This window comes from Mandrillus leucophaeus, unplaced genomic scaffold, assembly GCF_000951045.1.
Source record: "Mandrillus leucophaeus isolate KB7577 unplaced genomic scaffold, Mleu.le_1.0 Scaffold307, whole genome shotgun sequence".
Lineage (NCBI taxonomy): Eukaryota > Metazoa > Chordata > Mammalia > Primates > Cercopithecidae > Mandrillus > Mandrillus leucophaeus.
In genome coordinates this window covers 3,046,040-3,064,875 of record NW_012103221.1, presented here as the reverse complement: position 1 = coordinate 3,064,875, position 18,836 = coordinate 3,046,040, and the positions used below count along the sequence as shown (strand labels likewise).

The 18,836-nt window shown below is 38.4% G+C and overlaps 1 protein-coding gene and 1 pseudogene across 1 annotated transcript in view; one reads left to right on the top strand and one right to left on the bottom strand.

Moving 5' to 3' along the window:
• The window catches only part of USP34 (ubiquitin specific peptidase 34), a 247,464-nt gene that overhangs the window by 60,968 nt on the left and 167,660 nt on the right, over positions 1-18,836 (bottom strand). Inside the window, 6 exon segments of the mRNA XM_011987324.1 lie at positions 1,842-2,014; positions 10,065-10,159; positions 10,548-10,625; positions 10,728-10,784; positions 10,880-11,026; positions 13,384-13,449. Of these exon segments, the coding sequence (XP_011842714.1) occupies positions 1,842-2,014; positions 10,065-10,159; positions 10,548-10,625; positions 10,728-10,784; positions 10,880-11,026; positions 13,384-13,449 (616 nt within the window).
• On the top strand, positions 3,029-4,006 carry LOC105544738 (annotated as a pseudogene).

Here is an 18,836-nt window from a genome sequence, read left to right as displayed (position 1 = left end):
TGAAGCACAGCTGTGAGGAGGTTCTGCTATACTTTTCCAGAAAAAAAAATTTTTTTTTCAAATAGATGGAGTCTTGCTCTACCATCCAGGCTGGAATGTAGTGGCATAATCATAGCTTACCGCAGCCCTGGACTCCTGGGCTCAAGTGATCCTCCCATCTCAGCCTCCCAATAGCTGTGACTACAGGCATGTGTCACTGCACCTGGCTAATTTTTTTAATGGTTTAATAATAGGTCTAAAAAGTAGGATGTGCCAGGCACAGTGGCTCACGCCTATAATCCCAGCACTTTGGGAGGCCGAGGCGGGCGGATCGCGAGGTCAGGAGATCAAGACCATCCTGGCTAACACAGTAAAACCCCATCTCTACTAAAAATACAAAATAATTAGCCGGGTGTGGTGGTTGGCGCCTGTAGTCCCAGCTACTTGGGAGGCTGAGGCAGGAGAATGACATGAACCCCCCCCACCAAAAAAAAAAAAGTAGGATGTATACATACAATGTCCACTTCTTAACTTTGCCTGTCATCTCTACTGGGTCATGCCTTACAACTTATTTTCACATTTTTGAGACAGAGTCTCGCTCTGTCACCCAGGCTGCAGTGCAGTGGCACGATCTCAGCTCACTGCACCCTCTGCCTCCCTGGGTTCAAGTAATTCTCCTGCCTCAGACTCCTGAGTAGCCGGGATTACAGGCATGTGTTACCACATCTAGCTAATTTTTTTGTATTTTTAGTAGAGACGGGGTTTCACCATGTTGGCCAGCCTGGTCTCGAACTTCTGATCTAAGGTGACCGCCTGCCTTGGCCTGCCAAAGTGCTGGGATTACAAGCATGAGCCACTGTGCCCTGCTTTCTACAAGGTATAAATATACCCAAAGCCTAACAGTAATAATTCCCTCTCTTAACTCTGTATTTCTTTACAGCTATAGTTACCATCTTCTCTACTCTCTTGAAGGAAAGTGTATGTCTCCTGAAAAAATAGTGTGCATTCATTGCTTACACCTCTCATCTCCCATTGAGTGAGGGTAAAACATTTATTGGATACTCACTAAGTGCTAGGCACTGGAGTTAAAGATTATAACATGGTTCTCTTTCCTGAAGCTTAGCGTACAGTGTAAGTGGCTTCTCCAAAACTTTAAAATTTTAATCAGAACTCTTTATACAAATAAACGTTGCCAGGACCCTAGTTTAGACAAAACAGAACTTATTCCTAAAGAAGGAAAAATGAGCAAGAGGCCAGGTGTAGTGGCTCACACCTGTAATCCAAGCACTTGAGGAGGCCGAGGCAGGTGGATCGCCTGAGATCAGGATTTCGACACCAGACTGCCCAACACGGCGAAACCCTGTCTCTACTAAAAATACAAAAATTAGCTGGGCCTGGTGGTGCATGCCTATGGTTCCAGCTTCTTGGGAGGCTAAGGCACAAGAATTACCTGAACCTGGGAGGTGGAGTGAGCCAAGATCGTGCCACTGCATTCCAGCCTGTGGGACAGGGCAAGATTGTGTCTCGGGGGAAAAAAACAACAACACACACACACACATACACAAAACAACATAAAAAGACTCAGCCCACGAGATTTAAGCTCCACAAGAGCGACAACCATGCTTATCCTGTTCACCACTGTGACTCCAGTATATAGAAGAATGTCTAGGAACATAGTCCTAGTAGATACTAAATATTTACTGATTAACTGACTGAACGCACGTCATTGTCTTAACAAACATTCTCCCTTCTAAGATTCAATTTGTGTTAACTATGTAGTTGATGAAAACTTTGTAATCATGACTACCTTGTTATGGAGATTGACAATAATCACAAACAAGAGAAATAAATGGAAAAATCACCTTCTTTCCTCTCACTCTTGCCCATAAGAAAATCTTCTGTATAGGGCGTCATGTCCAAACGTAATGGGAAGGAAAAGTGTGTATTCACTTTCTCTTTCATCATCGTGACCATATTAAATGTGTATCTCATAGTATTGAAACTCAAAATGCGAGGCAATTTCTTAAAACATGCCCTGAGAGACAAGAAAAAAATTAATAAAGATTACTTTTCACAAATACTTCAGTTGGTTTGATTTCTGTTATGCTATATCCATTTTAATTTTCAACTCAGAGTTAAGAAGTATAGTAATCCCCCTTATCCGCAGGGGATACCATCTGAGACTCCCCGTGTCTGCCTGAAACTGAGGACAGTACTGAACTCTATATACACTATGATTTCTCTTAAACAGACATACCTATAATAAAGTTAATTTATAAATTAGGCACAGCAAGAGATTAACAACAAGTATTAATAAAATAGAACAATTATAACAATATACTGTTCACAATTTCACAGATTTTAGCAACCTCATCAGATTTTTTCTTTCCACATTCCGGATAAAGTTTAATTTATAAATTAGGCACAGCAAGAGATTAACAAGTATTAATAAAATAGAACAATTATAACAATATACTGTTCACAATTTCACAGATTTTAGCAACCTCATCATATGATTCTTTTTTCTTTTCATATTAAGTTGAGAACTTTAAGGCATTTTACAGCTTCTCTTTGGCAAAGCCCAACTGTTATGATCACTACTCTTACACTTTGGTGCCATTAAGTAAAATAAAGGTTTCTTGAATACAAGCAGTGCAATACTGCAAAGGTAACCAAAAGGGCTACTAACAGACTAATGAACAAGTAGTGTATGCACCATGGACATAATAGAACAAAAGGATGGTTTACATCCCAAGTGGGGACTGTGCCAGATTTTATCATACTACTCAGTCCAGTGGGCAATTTAAAACTTAAGAATTATTTTTGAAATTTTCTATGTAATATTTTCAGACCTTCCTTGTCTGCAGGTAAACAAACTACAAAAAACGAAACCACACAGAAGGGAAACTACAGAAGTATTCTAAATAACATTCTTATTAAAACTATACAGTCAGTCCCTGAGTACTAGGCAGCAGCACTCGTGCTCACCCTTTCCCCACCGCCCACCACTGAAGGGCAGCCCGATGCCTGGCAGCCGCCCTCTAGCACCATGTCACAGAGCACAGCCCCCACGATGCAGGATTAGAGTCCACAAGGCTCCTGGGTAGAATTACACTTTAGCAATAATAGGAGTGGGAGCAGTGTTCCAGCCTTAGTTTCTACTTTTACTGGTGACATGGAAAAAGGACTGCTGGATGCCCACCATGAGTCTAGACAGAATAGCTCCAAGAGTTCTCACTGTGACACGATACCTCGCTCACAGACATCAGAATATATCAACAGAGCTGCTGAAACAGACAGCCATAGCATTGGAGAGAAAAACAGCTCTAAGGCTGGGCGTGGTGGCTCACGCCTGTAATACCAGCACTTTGGAAGGCTAAGGTGGGCAGATTGCTTGAGGCCAGGAGTTCGAGACAATTCTGGCCAACATGGCGAAACCATGTCTCTATAAGAAATATAAAAATTAGCCAGGTGTGGAAGTGTGCACGCCTATAATCCCACCTACTTGGGAGGCTGAGGCTGCAGGAAGCAAAGATCACACCACAGCATTCCAGCCTGGACAACAGAGCAAGACTCAAAAAAGAAAAAAGAAAAACAGCTCTCAGTCTGAGGAAAGTTACGTTGAAAGAAGGAAAGAAGTTGAAAGCATCTTCAAAAAACACCTCAGACTGCACATAGGATTGGTTGAGTTAACCAGAAAAAAATCCCCCCCCTCCCCCAAGGAGTTCCTCTCCTAAGGGCCTGCTGTACATTAACGCATATAAGTTTTACAACAATCCTATAAGGAAGGTACTGCTACTCTCTCCTGTTTATAAACACCCCACGTGCATGGCCACTCTCAGCATGAGAAACACAAGCATCATGAAGAAAGGGGGGCATATTCTCTGCAAAATTTCTGAAGATTTTTCTTCTGTCCCGGCTGTTCTCTCATTTACTGGCCACTGGATTGGGGATGTCTATCAAAAGGTGGCTGACAACCTCCACCCAGCACCTTTTCATGAAGAATTGGAATCTGGCTGTTCATTAATGGGACTGTATTTGAGCTTGCACACAGTTAACTGAAGAGCTGTTATGAACCTTGTATGGCTGCATCACTTGTGTTTATGTGCTCTATAACTGCTGCATTCCTAATAAAATCAAAGAATAGACACTAAAATCAGGCTGATGTATAATTATACTTATGGGATCAATAGGCAAGTCAGACTGATTAGTATCTACTGTAAAAACTTGGTAGTACATTTTCACTGGATATTAGATATAAATACCTGAATATAAATTATTTTACTAGTCCTGATGTATGTAGTATTTTAAAAATTATAACCTTAATTCAGTTAAAAAACTATATTTCAATGAGTTTTGAATAGTAACACTGTTTTACTAGTTTTGAATAGTAAAGAATGAGTAACAACACTGATATTAAAATCACTACTTTAAGGAGTTTGTCCAAAATAAATACTGTGGCCTTATATTTCACTATTATAGAAAATATTATTTAATTTGGCCAGGTGTGGTGGCTCAAGCCTGTAATCCCAGCACTTTGGGAGGCCGAGATGGGCGGATCACAAGGTCAGGAGATCGAGACCATCCTGGCTAACCTGGTGAAACCCCGTCTCTACTAAAAAATATAAAAAACTAGCCGGGCGAGGTGGCGGGCGCCTGTAGTCCCAGCTACTCAGGAGGCTGAGGCAGGAGAATGGCGTGAACCCAGGAGGCGGAGCTTGCAGTGAGCTGAGATCTGGCCACTGCACTCCAGCCTGGGCGACAGAGCCAGACTCCGTCTCAAAAAAAAAAAAAAAAAGAAAAAAAAAAAAAAAAAGAAAATATTATTTAATTTAAATGAATGCAGGTTGTCTACTAAAAATTATACATAACTATGCTAGTTTTTCTTAATAAACAGAAGCCAAGATATAACTACAAACTCAGCTGTATCGTTTATATACTAAACTATCCTTGCTTTTGCAGTATAAAGTCTTCAGCCTCTGATTATTAGGTAATCACCTTGGATGATGAGTCAGCTGCTCAGTATCTTTTTACTCTTCATCACTCTGCATTTGTGAATTTATTCCTATTCTTTGTTCTCAACTTTTGTGTGCTCTTAAAAATCAGCTTTATTCTAAGCAAATCTGTGTCTACTTTGAAAGACTGGAAATGAAAAAAATCTTTGCCGAATCCATCAGATTACTGTATTTACATAAGGTTTAACATCAAATGTCATAAAAGCTTCTTGATGAAACCAGGACTGTTCCCCATTTGGACATTTTTTTCTTTCTACAGCATTCTTGTTAGAAAGGCTGCCCCCTTGATATACTGTATATACGTGACTGTGCATTTGTTTCATCTTTTCATACTTAATTTGGTTGTTAAAATAAATCAAACATTTTAATTTAAAAAAAACAGCAAACACATTCACGACTTTTTCCATTCTGAAAAGATTTTCCTATGTCAAGATAAGAAAAATAAAATGTTATGGTAAACTATGGTAAACACTATGATAAAGACACAAAAGGGTACTATGGAAGCATGAAAATGAGTCCCATCACACTCTGGGGTCAAGGAGATCTTTGGTTCAGAGTTTTCTTCCCTAAATAAAAGGAATAAAAATACTTATTCTTGTGAACCAGAATTGCAAAGTCTGGTTGTAATCCCTTATTAGATGAATGACCCTATATAAGTTACTTAACCTCTCTGAGCTTAATTGCTGGGTTGTAAAATGGAGACCGAAACATGGCCTGGCAAACAGCATTCAGTTAAGTGTCAACTGCTGCTACTACAATAACAATGGCAGCAGTAGCAACAGCAGAAAATCAACTGATCATCTAAATCCTATATCATAATTAGCAATATGTTCAATTTAAACAAACAAAAATATACAAACTTTGATATACAAAAAAATGAATTTTAGGGAGTAATTTTTCACTGCATACAAAAATCAAAAGAGAATTTAAACCAAGAGCACAGTCAAAATTAAAAAAAGTATGAATTTAGGGAAACAAGGAATGACAGATGTTACAGGCAGAGGGAATAAAACATTCAAAACTTCACTATTTTAGATTATTTGGGAGACTGGCAAATGAAGTATAACAGAGTCAAATGTATGTAATGACAGAGTATGAACTTCTTCCTAACAATTCTGAAGAATAACTAATGAGCTTGTGGCATGGGGTGAAAGCATGCATTGTGTCAATAAAAGAGATGAGCAGATCCGGAAAGACTGGAGGACAAGTAACAAGCACAGAAAAGCATTCTAAACCAAGATGACAAAAATGAAACATATCACTAAACTACCTTCTGGAAAAACCCAATGCTTTTATTCAACTGTCATTTTCTTAGTTTAGAATGCTTTGTCAGTAGCGTATCAATAAAAAATTGGTATTATGGTGATTGATAAATTACTCAGATAAAATGAATAGACTGAGAAAACCAGAGGTCTGAAGATAGAGCAGAATATGATCCTATTGAGGATAATAGGCGCTTTGTTCACTTCCTCAATTGGCCCATTTCTGTTGAATATTATGTTAGTACAGAGATACAAAAGTATGGTAAGAACAAAAATGACTGACTACCTGGGACAGATGTGACAGGTATTTCAGAAAAACAGCAGAATCTTATCAGTCAAAAGAAGGAGGTTATCAAGAATGATGGATGTATTCAATACATTTATTCTAATTAGAAAGAGATTCTCCAAAGAACTTGACTCAGACCCTTGATGATCTTTTAGCGACTCATTTATTATATTGCTCTACAACAGTTAACTTTTGACTGACTCCATTATATATCTGTCCCTAACTCTTATCCTAACCAAACTCTCATCAGATGAGTTTGTCTTCTTCGTGTAACAACCTGCATAGCTATGCTTTCATTTGACTATGTCCACCTAACAACTTGTCCAACTACACCTCTTGAAATTGGAAAAATGAATACCATCCCTTTCAAATAAATACTGACCTGGAAAATCTCCTCTTTTTTTTTTTTTTTTGAGACGGAGTCTCGCTCTGTCGCCCAGGCTGGAGTGCAGTCGCGCGATCTCGGCTCACTGCAAGCTCCACCTCCCGGGTTCACGCCATTCTCCCGCCTCAGCCTCCGAGTAGCTGGGACTACAGGCACCCGCCACCATGCCCGGCTAGTTTTTTGTATTTTTAGTAGAGACGGGGTTTCACCATGTTAGCCAGGATGGTCTCGATCACCTGACCTCGTGATCCACCCGCCTCGGTCTCCCAAAGTGCTGGGATTACAGGCTTGAGCCACCGCGCCCGGCCAGAAAACCTCCTCTTAAGCAACTTCAGTGTCTTATTGTATAATGACTTTTTATTCTCTGCCTTCACACATGCTCAGGTATCTTTCATCTAGAAAAATCCTTTGAGCCCCAAGACTCTTTCTAGCTACTATCTTCCTTGCTGTCTTGCTGTTTTTATTGCCTTTTTTTTTTTTTTAAAAGACGTAGTCTTGCTCTGTCACCCAGGCTGGAGTGCAGTGGCATGATCTTGGCTCATTGCAACCTCCACCTCCCAGGTTCAAGTGATTCTCCTGCCCCAGCCTCCCAAGTAGCTGGGACTACAGGTGTGAGCCACCACAACCAGCTAATTTTTGTATTTTTAGTAGAGACAGGGTTTCACCATGTTGGCCAGGCTGGTCTTGAACTCCTGACCTCAGGCAATCCACCTGCCTTGGGCTCCCAAAGTGCTGGGATTACAGGCATGAGCCACCGTGCCCGGCCTGTTGCCAAACTTTAAAAATGAATCATTTATGCTTGATTCCATCTGTCCCGACAATGTTGCTTCTATTCCTATAATCTGACAAAACACATCACTAAACTACCTTCTGGAAAAACCCAATACTTTTATTTAGCTGTCATTTTCTTTCATCTCTGTGAATTACGTTAATTGATTATTTTCTTCTTGAGATTCTCTTCCCAGTTTTCGGGTTACCATTTTATCCTGATTTTCTTTCTTTCCTTGTCTTTCATCTGTCACTTTGTCTTCTGTACTAATTTTAGGTTGGCTTAGCTCTTAAGTCTTTTCCAACAACTACATTATTTCTCAGGCAGATATTCTGATGGATTCAATCACACAGATAAATCTAAAACTGGAATGGCAATAATTTGATGCCATCGTGTTACCAATCTTATTTTCCACTACTGTTCCATGTGAAGACAGTACTTAAAAATGCAGGCTGACCTAATCCTAGATTTTAAGCACATTCAAGGACACTTCTATTTCTCAGCATTTGCTCCTAGAAACTAACTGCATAAGATGCTCTTTTCAATTCAATTTCTATTTGTCTTTCAATATAACATTAAAATGTTTACTCAACTACTCTGTCCTAAACTTGCCATTTTATGGCTCTTAAAAGAGCCTTTTGGCCAGGTGCAGTGGCTTCATGCCTGTAATCCCAGCATTTTTGGAGGCTGAGGTGGGCAGATTGTTTGAGTCCAAGAGATCAAGACCAGCCTGGGGAACACGTGAATCATGAAATAATAATTAATAAAGAAAACTAATGCATGTTTGGCATGCATTAGTAAAACAAGTACAGCAATTTTTATTTTTATTTTTATTTTTTTGAGACAGGTTCTCAATTTATCACCAAGGCTGCAGTGCAAAGGCACGATCATGGTTCACCGCAAGCTACTTTCCAGGCTCAAGTGATCCTCCCGATTCAGCCTGCCAAGTAGCTGAGACTATAAGTGCATGTCACCACATCTGGCTAATTTCTAAAATTTTTTGTAGCAACAGTGTTTCCCTATGTTGCCCTCCTGGGCTCAAATGAACATCCTTGAACTCCCAAAGTGCTGGGATTACAGATGGGAGCCACTGTATGTGTAAGGCTTCAAATTTTTATTTGAAGACCACTAAATTGTTATTTTACAAGAAATTCTACTAAAAACGAAAGCTGAGGAAGACTATTTTTGATCAATGTACCAAAAATATATGTCTCTAAAAATAACAACAATACACTGGAAAGGAAAGAAGAACCAGCTTGAATGTATTATAGTATAAACACTTATTTAACACTCTAACTCAACAGTTATTAACTCTCAAATCTACCTCTACTCTAGACCTCTCATCAAGCTCTAACCATAACAGCCAACTGCCTGCAGGACCTTTCTACCTGGATGCCCCAATGAGAACTCAAATTCAACTTGATTATCTCCCTAAAATTTGCTTATTTGTATCTTAGGAATCAGCATTGGGAAAGTTTTTTTATTCTGTGACTCCATGTTTTCACATGTAAAATGGGGATAATAACTGCATCTATTGCAAAGAAATGTTGTGAGGATTAACTGGATTAAAGTTCTCAGAACAGTGCTTGCTAAACAAAAAATACTTTGGAAAGGCTAGCTAGTACAAAAGTCCCTAGTTAGCTACTACGGAAAATTCCAAAAATAAACAGTTCGTAAGTGGTGTGGTGTTCTGAGTATCACGATAAAATCTTGTACCATCCTGCTTAGGATGTGAATCATCCCTTTGTCCAGCTTATCTATGCTGCAGACACTACCCACTTACTGGTCACTTAGTAGCTCCCTTAATTATTACATGGACTGTCATAGTATTGCAATGCTTGTGTTCAAGTAACCCTTATTTGAGTTAATAATGGCCCCAAAGGGCAAGAATACTAAGCTTCATTTGTAATTTAAACTTTATCATAGGTATGTTATGTACAGCAAAAAGCAGTACATATAGGGTTCAGTACAATTGACATTTCAGACGTCTATTGTGGGGTCTTGCAAAATTTCCCGAGGATAAAGGGGTCCACTGTATTACTTAAGAAAATGCCACAAAAGCTAGACATCTGAGACTCGATACAGATAATGATGAAAATGATCAATGTACTTATTGTCCATGTATCTGCTCCCCAAAATCTACACTGTTTCAAGTTGACTGATTACCACTTTCATACAGCTCAGTATATGTCAAAATAAATGGTGATTCACTGAACAACTAGATGAAAAGTTGCTCCATGAGACTGAGCTCCATGCAGCTGATTTTACCCTAATCATATAATTTCCATAAAAATTTAATCTTAGTTTACCCTTAGTTTGTGTTCCACATCTATGGTGAAAACAATAAAAATCATTTGAAAAAGCATACCTTTTTTCGGCTCGTACTTTCTTCCCACAATGAGAACAAGTATACATGTTATCACCTTCCAAAGTGTCTTTTATAGTAACTTCATCAAGAGATTCCTGTGTATAAGACCACATTTAAAAGCTTCACATGATTGTTTATACCATGCAAATATACAAAAGGTGGCAATTACAATTTTGGTAGAATGCTCAGCAAAAAAAATTTTTTTTAAAAGTAAATTCTTAAATTTTAGTAAACTGTTTTTCCTCATATTAAGATATTCTACGAATCTTAGCAATTTTTGAAAGGTTAATTAAAAATTTAAATTTTGATTGGGCAAAAAAGAACTTTATGGTTGATCCTTAATTCTTATTTGAATAGTACGGTAAGAAGAAAATACATAAAAACATGAAAAAAGTTTAAAAATATCAAGATGACAAACATAAACCCACTATACACAAATAGTTAAAAGCATAAAGTAAAAAAATTATGTGCATTATTACTCACATAAATGTTCTTCATATCAGCCACTTGGCACCTCACAGTATAAAACTCTTCAGCAGTTTGACTAACATGTTCACAATCCTAATCAACAGACATAAAAAAATTAGTAAAAATTAGCAAATTATAATATAAATGAAAATATATTAAGAGCCCCAAAAAGTAAAAACCAGGTATAATACTTACCAAGGATACAACATTGTTTGTAATTACACCTCCAAATAAACTTTTGACAGTATTTTTCTTTAACATAAAACAAACAAAAAATATGAAACTAGTTAAAACACAGGCAAACTTGTTCAAATTTCAAAGACACTTTTCAGTATTCTGATACTAACCAGTTCTGGAGACATTTCTTCGATTTTGGTAATCAGATCAGTAAAAAACTCTGTCATATCTTTCTGTTCCCCAGTATTCAGAGGCTGCTTATCCATGGTGTATGTTTTACAGAAAGGTCTAGGATTATAAGCTTTGCATTCACTCTCCTGCAAAGAAAAAGAAAGGGGAACATTCTAAGTGTCAGATAAAAATAAGAAAATTACAGGTTCTTCAATGAACGCATAACAAAAACAAAAGAACAGGTAGTAAATCTATGAAGTTAGTTTTAAAATGGTCTATTTCTTTCTAATTTTCATAGCATTTTTAGTTTAATGGTCTTGGTGCTAGGAGATTCTTAAATTACCTAGGATATATGTATTTTCAAGTCAAGGAATTTATAGGAAGAAATCTGAGATTCAAATGACTCATAGCCGGGCGCAGTGGCTCATGCCTATAACCCTAGCACTTTAGGAGACTGAAGCAGGCAGATTATGAGGCCAAGATATTGAGACTATCCTGGCCAACATGGTCAAACCTCGTCTCTATTAAAAATACAAAAATTAGCTGGGTATGGTTACGCATGCTTGTAGTCCCAGTTATGCAGGAGGCAGAGGTTGCAGTGAGCCGAGATCATACCACTGCACTCCAGCCTGGCAGCAGAGCAAGACTCCATCTCAAACAAACAAACAAACAGAAAAAAACCACTCACATCTATATTGCAAAGCATAAAATATAAAATCTTCACAGGCTGAATAAACTTTCCCAGAGATTGAACTTTAATAGCTTTTAAAATAGTCATTTAAACCAGCAATTTTCTATTTGTCAATTCGAATGGCATTTCTAGCTCTGTTAAAAGGAGACTAAAAGCCAGGGGTGGTGGCTCATGCCTGTAATCCCAGTACTTTGGGAGGGTGAGGCGAGCGGATTGCTTGAGGCCAGGAGTTCAACACCAGCTTGGGGAACATAGTGAGACCATGTCTCTACAAAAAATAAAAAAGATAGTCAGGCATGGGGGTACATGCCTATGGTCCCAGGCGGTGGGGAAGTGTCGAGATTGCCATGAGATGAGATGGCACCACTGAACTCTAGCCTGGGTGACAGAGTGAGACCCTACCTCAAAAGATAAACACAGTAAAAAATACAGAAAAAAGTATGACACAATCCCTGTCCTCAAGATGTAACAGGTGAGAAAAGTAACAAATATACGAGGTAGAAACAACAAAGAGGAATGGTGACTTGGAATCCTCTGGTTAATCTGTGGAATAGATGGTCTCTTACAGAGGTAAAAACCAAGCTGACTCTTGAAAAATGAATATCAGAAGAAAATGGAGAAGAGTGATGCAGGTAAGAAACAACAGCAAAAATAAACCCACAAGTAATGAAACAGCAGGGTGATGGGCTCCAAATGGAGAGGGATAAGATAGGAGGTTAAATGAAGGGTAGGGGCAAAAATTCCAGGGGGTGTGTGCCATGGTGATGAGCTTGAATACCATTCTGTTCCTAATGAAGCAGCACTCAAGAGTTTTAAGCAGGGGAATGATATTGTAAGATCTCCTATCTTTTTAAAAGACTGATCATTTTTATAGTTTTAGGCATTGTAATTAAGGGATAAAAAGATAAATCAGCTAGAAAGCTGCAAGCATAAAAGGGGAAGGCCTTGTGACAGAAAAAGGATGAGACACAACAGATTCTTCAAAGGACAAATTAAGAGAATAGACAACTGAGATAACTTTTAAAAGTTATTATGACAAATAACATAATTGACATACAGCCCCGGGTATGGTGGCTCACGTCTATAATCCCAACACTTTGGAGGCCAAGGCGCAGATCACTTGAGATCAGGAGTTCAAGACCAGCCTGGCCAACATAGTGAAGCCTATCTCTACTAAAAATACAAAATTTAGCCGGGCATGGTGGTGTGTGCCTGTATTCCCAGCTACTTGGGAGGCCGAGGCAGGAGAATCACTTGAACCTGGGAGGTGGAGGGTTGCAGTGAATTGCGATCACGCCACTGCACTCTAGCCTAGTTGACAGAGCAAGACTCTGACTCAAAAAATAAATAAATAAATAAATAAATAAAAGAAAAAAAAAGTAAGAAAAAGGAAGGTACATAGTTATGACAAAGCCAGTTCAAACGAGCTCCATTTAACGTTTTTAGGTTCTGTTACAGGGTATACCTAATTCGTTTCCCTCCGTGTTTCTTTTTTTTTTTTTTTTTTTGAAACAGAGTCTCATTCTGTCACCTAGACTCGAGTGCAGTAGTGAGATCTCAGCTTGCTGCAACCTCTGCCTCCTGGGCTCAAGCGATCCTCCCATTTCAGCCTCCAAAGCAGCTGGAACTACAGGCATGCACCAGCACGCCTGGCTAATTTTTTGTAATTTTTTTTAGTAGAGATGGGGTTTCACCATGTTTCCCAGGCTCATCTCAAGCTCTTGAACTCAAGCCACCTTGGCCTCCCCAAATGCTATAATTACAGGCATGAGCCACAGTGCCTGGCCTAGCCTCCATGATTCTTAAACATACCATTAAATATGTAAACATTTTCTGAAGCTCCAGAAGAGTAGTCTTGTGCTTCATATCCTCTGAATACTGAAAATCATGAGAAAACACCATTAAAAACACAGACATGATAGTAGTAAATTAGGCATTCTAGCAAAGAAAGTCTTGCAATTGTGCACTGTATCTGTTTTCATTCTTTTGGCTATATAAAAGAAAAACACTGACACATTCAATTCTTTAGTAATTATAGCATTAAAAATTGTAATACTTTGTTACATAAATACAGCCATCACTATCAATCATAAAAGGAAGCTGAAGAGAGATTTTTAAAAATCACTTTCCAGGTTAACACTTATTTCGTACAATGCTGATGATTTCCAAGAATGCAAGAATGAAAAACACTTCAGGTGCAATCAAAGTTGTCTTCCACAAGTAAACCTACACATTAAAAAAAAATACATTTGAAATATTAACCAATGACATCCCATCATCATTTATTCATATCGTTACTCTTTCTGGAACAGTATATTCTTCACAATGAAGACGAATATCAGCCAGGATGTTTGAAAACTGTCTAAACATTCAACTATCGATAACTCAAATTCAGGAATCTGGCTAGACTCACACATTAGAGACTTAGTATTGAACACCAAGCGTTATCGGAAAGATCCATATTCATGCAAGGTACTTACTAGACATACCCTACCTCACTCAAGTATTAAAATAAATCTATAAAGTAGGTATTATCCTTATTACAAATTATTACCTCTCATAACTTTGAAAGTCTTGTGGAGTAATAGGCGTCCACATGTCAAGAGTATATATTAGTTATTTTTGCCAGCTTTATGGAAGTAAGACTGCAAGTAATATGGCTCTGCTGTTTAGCAGCTTATAATCAAATTGAGGTCAAGATATGGACTAAAACAGAGATCTGCTCAGCATGTAATTACTATAAAATTGTATATTAAATGCAACAGGAATTGAATAAAGGGAATCAACAAAATTGGCAAAATAACTCCAGTGTACTCCTGTTATATGAGAGGCTTAATATTCCATATTATGAAAAAAGTCACACAAAATTAAATTTTCCAATGTATCAAAGCATTGATTCAGAATACAAAAAAGGTCAGGAATAAAGACCTGGATTTACATTTTTATTATTCGAGAATAAAGTATGAGTTGGCTCAAGGAAAGAGCTGCCTAAATTTATTGAAGTCAAGCAACAACGAGGGAATTTTACTTAATGTGCAATTTTAAAATAAATACATAGCTTGCATCTATATGTATTAACTACCTAAAAAAGTGTGTTCATATCCATGAGGATGGCTATTATTAAAACAGAAAATGACAAGTGTTAGCAAGGATGTGGAGAAACTAAACCCTTGTGATGTAAAATGGTGTAAGCCCTGTGGAAAAGGTAAGACTATTCTTCAAAAAATTAAACACAGAATTCCCATATGATCCAACAATTCCACTTCTGGTATACACCGAAAACTAGTAAAAGCAGGAACACAAACATGTTTGTACACCCATGTCCATAATAGCATTATTCAGAATAGCCAAAAGGTGAAAGCAATCCAAGTATCCACTGACAGGTGAAAGAATACACAAAATGTGGTACATAAATACAATAAATTATAATTCAGCCTTAAAAGGAAAGAACTTCTGATACATACAACAGCATGGATAACCCTTGAAGATACCTTAAGTGAAATAAGCCACTCACAGCCAGTCACAAAAGGGCTGATACTATATGACTCCACTTATATGAGGTACCTGAAACAGGTAAATTCACAGAGATGGAAAGTAGAATAGTGGTTGCAAGGGGGGTTCAGATGGAGAATGGAGAGTTAAGTGTTTAACAAGTTTCTGTGGGGAAGGTGAAAAAGTTCGAGATGGAATGGTGGTGATGGCTGCAAAATAATGTGAATGTATTTAATCCTACAAACTGTATATATGTATAAATGGTTCAAATGATGAATTTTATGTTGTATGTATTTCACCACAATTAGAATATATGTAGCTTTCTTTAAATTTTCTGTGAGCATCAGAAAAGGGAACAATAGAAATAACTGAAGCGTTCATCTTAAGAATAAAGTGCCCACTTGACTAGAGTACTTGCCAGAATCATATCAAATTCTGTTAAGAATTTTTGACTGGGCACGGTGGCTAAAACCTGTAATCCCAGTACTTTCAGAGGCCAAGGCGGGTGGGTCACGAGGTCAGGAGTTTGATATCAGCCTGGCCAAGATGGTGAAACCCTGTCTCTGCTAAAAATACAAAAATTAGCCAGGCACCTGTAATCTCAGCTACTCGGGAGGCTAAGGCAGGAGAACTGCCTTAACTCGGGAGGCGGAGGTTGCAGTGAGTTGAGATCACGCCACTGCACTCTAGCTTGGGCAACAAAGCAAGACTTCGTTTCAAAAAAAATTTTTTTTCTATGTACATAGCTCTACATTTTTTTTTTTAACTGTTTACTCTTATTTTAGATTCAGGGGTACATATGCAGGTTTGTTATACAGGTAAACCGTGTGTAACGGGAGTTTGGTATATAGATTGTTCTATCACCCAGGTAATAATAGTACCAATAGGTAGTTTTTTAATCCTGATCCTCTTCTCATACTCCACCCTCAAGAGGACACAACGTCCATTGTTCCCGTGTGTCCATATGTACTCAACACTTAGCTCCCACTTATAAACGAGAACATATGGTATTTGGTTCCCTGTTGCTGTGTTAGTTCACTTAGGATAATGGCCTCCAGTTCCATACATGTTGTTGCAAAAGACATGGTCTTATTCTTTTAAACAGCTGCATAGTATTCTGTGCTGTATTTGTACTACATTTTCGTTACCTAGTCCACTGTTGATGGGCATGTAGGTTGATTCCACATTTTTGCTATTGTGAACAGTGCTGTGGTAAACATGCACGTGGATGTGTCTTTACGGTAGGATGTTTTATATTTCTTTGCGTATATACCCAATGGGATAGCTGAGCCGAATAGTAATTCTGTTTTATTTCAGAAATTGCCAAGGTGCTTCCAACAATGGCTAAACTAATTTACATTTCCACCAGCAGTGTATATGCATTCCCTTTTCTTTGCAACATTGCCAGCATGTTATTTTTTGACTTTTTATTAACAGCTATTCTGACTGGTTTGAGATAGTATCTCACTGCAGTTTAGTTTCGTATTTCTCTAATGATTAGTAATATTGAGCATTTTCTCATATGCTTATTGGCCGCATGTATGTCTTCTTTTGAAAAGTGTCTGTTCGTGTCCTTTGTCTACTTCCTTTTTTTTTTTTTTTTTTCCTTTTTATAGATAGTCTTGCTCTGTGACCTAGGTTGGAATGCAGTGGCACAATCTCGGCTCACTGCAACCTCTGCCTCCTGGGATCAAGCAATTCTCCTGGCCCGACCTCCCGAGTAGCTGGGACTATAGGCACGTGCCACCACACATAGCCTTTTTTTTTTTTTTCTGAGAGAAGTCTCCCTCTTGTCCCCCAAGTTTGAGTGCAGTGGCTCCATCTCAGCTCACTGCAACCTCTGCCTCCCAAGTTCAAACAATTCTTCTGCCTCTGCCTCTCAAGTAGCCGGGATTGAGTCACCTGCCATCATGCCTGGCTAATTTTTGTATGTTGGCCAGGCTGGTCTCAAACTCCTGACCTCAGGTGATCTGCCTGCCTCGGCCTTTCAAGGCGTGTGCCTGGCCAAAGGCCTCTCTTTTTTTTTTTTTTTTGAGACAAAGTCTCACTCTGTCGCCCAGGTTGCAATGCATTGGCGCCATCTTGGCCCACTGCAACCTCCACCTCCTGGATTCAAGCGATTCTCCTGCCTCAGCCTCCCAAATAGCTGGGATTAGAGGCACCCACCACCACGCCCAGCTATATTTTTTGTATTTTTAGTAGAGATGGGGTTTCACCATGTTGGCCAGGATGGTCTTGATCTCCTAACTTCGTGATCCGCCCACCTCTGCCTCCCAAAGTGCTGGGATAACAGGTGTGAGCCACCGCACCCTACGCACAGGTAACTTTTGTATATTTGGTAGAGATACGGTTTCACCATACTGGCCAAGCTGCTTTGTCCACTTTTTAATGGGGTTGTTTTTGCTTGTAAATTTAGTTTTTAACTAAAAATACCATTTATGAGACCTACTCATAATCAGCACGTCTGAGTGTTCCTTCTGTTTCTACTAATTCCTAAAAGTGTTAATAGCTTTAAAGGTGGTTATCAATATGAAGAAGAAAAACCAAGAAGCATGACCAAGTTGCCAGCTAGAAAGAAAACCACTGAAAACATGCTTCTTTAATAACAACTGCTTTTATAAGACTATGCAGGTGGGTATACCAAATTTATTCAGATATATTTCCATAAGCTAAATGAACTAATGATTCAACTACTTTTAGTCATAATGTACAGAATAGATTTTAAAATAATCAATAACTAAAGCCAAAACACCCAGAACCACTTGAGTAAACTATAAACTGGAGACTTTAAAGAGTAACTTAAACATAACAAAGAATTCAGAGAAAAGTATATAAAGCACTGCAATACTTAACAGGGAAAAAGAAACCAAGACAAAAGATAACATGATGAGGCCAGGCTTGGTAGCTTTACACCAATAATCCCAGCATCTAGTAAGCCCAGGATTTGAGACTAGCCTGGGCAACACAGTGAGACCCTGTCTCTACAAAAAGTAAAAGTAAAAAAATTAGCCAGGCATAGTGGCATATCCCTATAGTCCCAGTTACTCAGGAGGCTGAGGTGGGAGGATCACTTGAGTTCAGGATGTCAACACTGCAGTGAGCTATGTTCACGCCACTGCACTCCAGTCAGGGTGACACTGAGGCTTGCCTCAGAAAAATAAAAATAAAAAAATCCGAGAGCAAGTATAAAGGAAGTTCATCAAAAAACCCTAAAAGCAGAACAAAAGGCAAACTAAAGAATATCCCATGGTTGGCCGGGCATGGTGGCTCACACCTGTAATCCCAGCACTTTGGGAAGTTGAAATGGGAGGATCGCTTGAGGCCAGGAGCTGGAGATCACCCTGGTCAACACAGAGAGACCCCATCTCTATTTATTATTTTAAAAAACAAACAAAAATAGCCCAAGGGAAAAAAGAATGAAAACTAGAAAGTGAATAAAAATAACATGAAGCAAAGCTTACACAAGCAAATTAGGTCCACAATCCGATTCACTTTGAGATAAATATAAAAGAAACAAGCTCAGTGATTCTGGTAATATTTCTCTACTTGGATTCAGGGTTTCCTTATTTTCTCTGTAATAAAAAATACGTATTTATTTATTTTTGTTTTTTTATTCTCATATGTTCTCCCAGTGAATGTGTTTTTACTGACAACATGATATTCACTGTATACAGAGTACGTATCTTCCATACCTGTGTTTTCCTTTGAGAACTAAATTGTACTACAGCATTATGAGTAATCTACTAAAACGTTTTTGTTTGTTTTTTTTTTTT